This window comes from Oryzias melastigma, linkage group LG18 (genome assembly GCF_002922805.2).
Source record: "Oryzias melastigma strain HK-1 linkage group LG18, ASM292280v2, whole genome shotgun sequence".
Lineage (NCBI taxonomy): Eukaryota > Metazoa > Chordata > Actinopteri > Beloniformes > Adrianichthyidae > Oryzias > Oryzias melastigma.
The window spans coordinates 21,517,509-21,523,934 of record NC_050529.1 but is presented as its reverse complement, the minus strand read 5'-3'; the positions used below and the strand labels follow the sequence as shown (position 1 = coordinate 21,523,934).

Here is a 6,426-nt window from a genome sequence, read left to right as displayed (position 1 = left end):
CGGGGTGGGGGGGCTGCTCCTCTGGCTGGGCTGGGGCCTGCACTCTCCGTGTTCCTGTGCCTTCCTGCTCTTGGGTGTGGGGGGCCTTTGCAGCGCTCCTGCGTCCCCTGGTCCGGGTGCTCGGCGGGATTGCCCGGCGGGCGGTTTCTCTCCGCGGCTCCATGGCGGTTGTTGGAGGGTCTTGGCTACACCTGCTGGGTCTTGGCGTGGGGATGGCCGGGCGCTCCCCCCCTGAGTACATTCCATCACCATCCACCTCAGCGAAACATAAACACTCACCTGAGCACAGGTGTCAGCTCACCTTAGCACTAACCATTTGTGCGACAGAATGAAAGTCTTTATCTGAATGGGTTTGTATGATGGAGCGTGTGAGCTGCTGTTACAGTTGAATTGAGTACATTATGTTTAGTTTAAATGTGGAGACTATTTTGTATGTACAAAGATTTTTTAGAGTTTAGCTTATACATATCAGCTGTTTTGGGTAATTTGGGCTTCATTTTTTAGGCTGTTTTTGAGGTAGCCTAATATTTACGCGCTAGTTGTTTTGTTTAATTTAATGTAGCCACGAGGGGGCCCAAGCCAGGGTCTCATTGTGCCGGTCCCAAGCCCGGATAAATACAGAGGGTTGTGTCAGGAAGGGCATCCGACATAAAATCTTTGCCAAATCAAATATGCAAATCAGACCTACGAAATCCCTACCGGATCGGTCGAGGCCCGGGTTAACAATGACCGCCATCGGTGCTGTTCACCGACAGGGTACTGGTGAAAATTGGACTACTGTTGGTGGAAGAAGGAGAGGAGGAAGGCAGCTTCGTAGGAAGAGAGAGAAGAGGAAAGTCAAGAGTGTTGGACTTAGAGTTGGGACTTTGAATGTTGGAACTATGACAGGAAAGGGTAGAGAGTTAGTGGACATGATGCAGATGAGAAAGGTAGACATACTGTGTGTCCAGGAGACCAGGTGGAAAGGTAGCAAGGCTAGAAGCTTAGGAGCAGGGTTAAAGTTGTTCTATCATGGTGGAGATGGGAAGAGAAATGGAGTAGGAGTTATCTTGTCATAGTTTTTCACCATAGTTTGTCCATAACGAATACCATGTTCGACCTGTACAACCGGAGCAGGAGCTTGGTTCTGTTCATAGTCTTTATGGACAGAATTTCTAGGCGCAGTCAGGGGCTGGAGGGGATCTGGTTTGGGAACTACAGGATTTCATCTCTGCTCTTTGCACATTATGTTGTTCTGTTGGCTCCATCGAGCCAGGACCTCCAGCATGCATTGGAGCAGTTTGCAGCCGAGTGTGAAGTGGCTGGGATGAGGGTCAGCACTGCTAAATCTGAGGCCATGGTTCTCGACCGGAGAAAGGTAGTTTGCCCTCTCTGGGTGGGTGGAGTGCTCCTGCCTCAGGTGGAGGAGGTTAAATATCTTGGGGTCTTGTTCACGAGTGAGGGAAGATCGGAGTGTGAGATCAACAGGCGGATTGGAGCGGCTTTTGCCATTTTGCGGTCGCTGTACCGGTCCGTTGTGGTGAAAAGAGAGCTGAGCCAGAAAGCAACGCTCTCGATTTACCGGTCGATCTTCGTTCCAGTACTCACCTATGGTCATGAGCTCTGGGTCGTGATCGAAAGAACGAGATCCCGACTACAAGCGGCTGAAATGAGTTTTCTCCGGAGGGTGGCTTGGCGCTCCCTTAGAGATAGGGTGAGGAGCTCAGTCACCCGGTGAGAGCTCGGGAGCCGCTTCTCCTCCGCAACGAGAGGAGCCAGTTGAGGTGGCTTGGGCATCTGCCTCCTTGACGCCTCCCTGGAGAGGTGTTCCAGGCATGTCCCACTGGGCGGAGGCCCTGGGGAAGACCCAGGACACGCTGGAGAGACTATGTTTCTCGGCTGGCCTGTGAACCCCCTTGGGGTCCCCCCAGGGGAGCTGGAGGAGGTGGCCGAGGAGAGGGAAGTCTGGGCATCTTTGCTTAGACTGCTGCCTCTGCGACCCGGTCTCGGATAAAGCGGAAGAAGATGGATGGATGGAGTGATCTTAAAGGAGGAGTTTGTTCGGAGTGTTGTGGAGGCAAAAAGAGTGTCAGATAGAGTGATGAGTCTGAAGATAGAAATGGAGGGTGTGGTGTTTAATGTTGTTAGTGGGTATGCCCCACATGTAGGATGTGAGCTGGAAGAGAAGGAGAAGTTCTGGTTGGATCTTGATGAAGTGATGATGAGCATCCCTGGAAATGAGAGACTTGTCATTGGTGGAGATTTCAATGGTCATGTTGGTGCAGGAAACCGAGGTGATGGGCAGGTTTGGTATCCAGGAGAGGAATGTAGAAGGACAGATGGTGGTGGATTTTGCAAAAAAGATGGAAATGGCGATAGTGAATACATTCTTTGAGAAGAGACAGGAACATAGAGTGACCTATAAGAGCGGAGGTAGAAGCACACAGATAGACTACATCTTGTGTAGACGGTGTAATCTGAAGGAGATCAGTGACTGTAAAGTAGTGGTTGGTGAGAGTGTTTCCAGACAGCACAGGATGGTGGTGTGTAGGATGACTCTGGTGGTGAAGAAGATGAAGAAAGAGAGGGCAAAGACAGAGAAGAGGACAAACTGGTGGAAGCTGAAAAAAGAAGATTGTTGCATGACTTTTAAGGAACAGTTGAAACAGGCTCTGGGTGGTCAGGAGGTACTCCCAGATCACTGGATAACTACAGCTAATGTGATCAGGGAGACAGGTAGGAGTGTACTTGGTGTGTCATCAGGAACGAAAGTTGATAAGGAGACTTGGTGGTGGAATGAGGAGGTGCAGGAGTGTGTACGGAATAAGAGACTAGCTAAGAAGAAGTGGGACACTGAGAGGACTGAGGAGGCCCAAAAAGTTGAATCTTGGTCTCATCACTCCAAATGACTTCGGTCCAGATTTTGCAGGCTTGTGTCTGAGCTGATTGGCATATTGTGAGCCAGCTATTTTGTGGCATTTGAGCAAAAAAGGTTTCTTCTGGTGACTTGAACATACACCCCATTTCTCGGGTGTCTCATTATTGTACATCTTGAAACATCCATAACAGTTTTTCAGAGTTCTGGATCACAGCTTTGGTTTTTGCAGGTGTTTCTGTCATGATCTAGTGCTTCGGTTTTGTCATGTTCTGTTTTCCCCATCAGACCCACCTTGTTCAGGTTAATCATCCACGGCTGCTTTTATTTAGTTAATCAACCTCAGTGTATTTAAGTGTCTTTTTTTTTTTTTTTTTTCTCATTGTCATCTGCTCTGTTCTGTCACTGGTTTGTTCTCCTGGTTTTGTCATGTTTGAGTTTATTTAGTAAATGTTTGCTTTTGCCACCAAATCTGGTCTCCTGCATTTGGGTCCTACACCACCATCCCTGACAGTTTCCTTGCATCCGTAAACATTTTTCTGGTAGTTGTGACAGAAATTACTGTGAATGTGGTTTGGTATCAACCTAATCCCTCACTTTCCACTTCTTGATCAACATTTGAACACTGCTGGCTTGTATTCTCAGCTCCTTGGATGTCTTATCCTATCATTTTCCTGTTTTGTACAGTTCAGTTACCTTTTCCCATAGATTTTTTTTAACAGCTCTTTAACTTTCCCCATGACTCAGGATCTGGAAATGTTAGTTCAACAGGGATGCAAGGGGCTGATGGGAGTCCAGAAACTCCAAGACCTTTTATGGACACGCATTGGACAAATCCAAATTCCTCCTTTTCCGCTACGTCTTCTCCCTATCCCTACATTTATCCCTCCAAACAGAAAATTATAGAAGGAGTTTCTTCAAAATGGGATGTTGCTAACCTTCAATGTCATGAACAATTAAAAAATGACTTCAGACACCATTACCCCTCCAGATACCCCGGCAATTGAAGAGGTAGTGAGAAGATGTAGGGGTAGGGAAAGAATTCGGATTCAGCTATTAATTTCAACACCTGTGAATCTGATATGAGAAGTACCAGCAGAAACGTATGAAGCAGGGAGAAACCTAAAAAACAAACTAAAGGCTTGATGTGTAAAGTTTTTTTCTTCCTTGAGCAAACCTAAGCTGCTCTACTTGTGTCTGCCTTAGGATACACATCCGAGGTGATCTATGTTCTTCACTTTGATTCTACGGGAGCAGAGATGGAGAAGCACAGCACCAGCTCCTCCAGAGGGTCTTCTCAGTGGGTGAGAGGCTTTAGTGAAGAAAAATACAACCCTGTCATGGATTTGTCATTCATGACACATCTGAGGTTGCATTTCTGTAAATGGCATTAACTTCTTAAATGTTCTTCTTTCAGTGCCAGGTTCCACTATACAACTCTCTGGCCTACTTTGAGAAAGTGGAGGACAAAGAGAGTGAATGAAGATCTCCACCAGCTACTCCTCATCATGTTTTTACCCATAGTCTTCTAACCTTCTGTAAATAAATCTATTTCTATCTAAACCAAACTTTTTCTGATGCGTGTGATCAATGCCGTTGAAATCAACATGACATACGCTTTGTAACCTCAGAGGACTAAACTTTGTTTTTTGCGGTTTTCTCATACTTCCCCACGTGTGTGTCTTTTACTGGGGGTGCAGCTTGTTCAGTGACAGTTACCTGAGTGGAAAGTGTGGTCTCACAGCTCAGAAAACACAGGAAGTTTGCTGCAAGACCAGCGAGCATCATGCAGATAATTCACTGTCCGCTTGAAAGCTCTCAAGTAAACAAATATACGTTTTGTTTTGTTGAATTTAAACAGTCTCCAGACTAAAGTGTGGTCAGATTTACCAATTCTTCACCTTTAGACCTGCTCATGTTTCAAACCAGAACTCCAACTTCCAGCTCTGCAAAGACAAACTGTGAAAGTGATTTAAATGGTGTATACTTGTATAGCGCTTTCTACCCTCCTTCGAGGGCCCAAAGCGCTTCACAGTCACAGACCCATTCACCCATTCACACACACATTCACACACTGGTGGTGGCTCCGCTGCCGAACACTGGCGCCAACCTCCCACCAGAGGCAATTCAGGGTTCAGTGTCCTTAAAACACTTAAGAAAAGTATTTTTATCTTTCTGAGCAGTTCTTGACAAACTGCTAAAAGGATTTGTGAAAAAAGTGCTAGTTTTCTCTTGGATTTTACATAAAAAAATTCCGGACACACTTGCACTAAAAATGCCCCTTAAATTTTAGGGGAGGGAGAAGGGAAGAATTCGGACTGGGCCTTAAGGTGTATTCACACTGAATACAATTCGCATGGCAAAGTTGTGTGACCTGCCCCCCTTTTGCCGTGCAGCAAGTTTTCTGCTCGTCGCTTGTCAAAAAATGTGTTTCTGAGTTTGACACTTTGGCCGCGTGTGGGAGGAGCTTCAAGCCTGTTCTAGGCCTGACATGGAGTGGTGTCTGTGTGTCACTTACAATGTGTGGAAGTTTGAGAGGGTTATGTCGAGAGATCAGGTTCATTTTTTTTGTGAATAGTTCTATAAAAACATTGGTAATCACATCTCTATGTCTGGTTTATGAGATTATTCTAATCAAATATTTCCCCGTCACCGGGGCTTCTATCTCACCTCGGGGACTGGGTCTGCATGACAGCCACTTCCGTAGTGTTTCTGTGACTCTGTGACTGAGTTTGAAAGATGTCCCACATTAACCTCCAAAAAAGGGGCCCTTCTTTGTGTGAATGTTTAGTAAGCATTCACATTATAGTGATTCTTCTGCTCCTTTCTGTAAATTTGTTCGGCACTTAAAATCTTCATCACACTTTCAGCAATTTCAGTAATCTTGCTATCGAAACATTCAGCTTGTTCAGAACATTACTGCTTATATTTTTGGTATTCATAAACTTTATAGTTTTTTAAATATTGAGCAAAATATGCACCATAGAAAATTAATGAAAAAAAAGAAAATTTAAGTAGATTAGCAACAAGCCTTTATAAATATTCTTGTGATATGTTTTCATTTTTTCATAGTAATTTTCAAAAAATTTGGAGTTTAACTAATATTTTAGCAACAGGCTAATATTTTTGACTAATTTAGTTTACTGAGAAATTTGAGGCTATTTTGGAGTTTAGCTAGTATTTAAGCAACACACTAAATATCTTTGCAAAATGTTCATATATTAGGGATTTTTAAGCAATTTTACAAAAAAAAAAATTTCAGACATTTAGATTAACCTCAGCGCTCTCTCTGTCATGCTGCCTCTGTCAGTCTCCTCCCCCTCCCCTCTCCACTTGGCTGCTGATTCCTCCCAGCTGCGACCATTCACCTCATTACCTTCGTCTGCCTTATAAGGAGCTCCAGGACCTTCATTCCTCGCCAGTCTGTTGCCCCTGATGGTGCATAGTTGGTCACCTCGTCAAAGTCTTGTTTTTGCCACGTCACGCCTGACCTTTATCTAATGCTTTCTCTGCTCACCCTCATGAACTCATTTTCACGAGCGGTCGCCCGTATCAGCCTCAGCCCGGATTCC

At 45.1% G+C, this 6,426-nt stretch overlaps 1 protein-coding gene across 1 annotated transcript in view; it reads left to right on the top strand.

The window, feature by feature from the left end:
* The window catches only part of LOC112156137, an 8,801-nt gene extending 4,379 nt beyond the window's left edge, over positions 1-4,422 (top strand). Inside the window, exons 4-5 of the mRNA XM_024288314.2 lie at positions 4,061-4,158; positions 4,272-4,422. Coding sequence (XP_024144082.2) covers positions 4,061-4,158; positions 4,272-4,337 — 164 coding nt within the window. The 3' untranslated portion in view covers positions 4,338-4,422. The remainder of the gene's footprint in view (positions 1-4,060; positions 4,159-4,271) is intronic.
* The last annotated feature ends 2,004 nt before the right edge of the window (positions 4,423-6,426 follow it).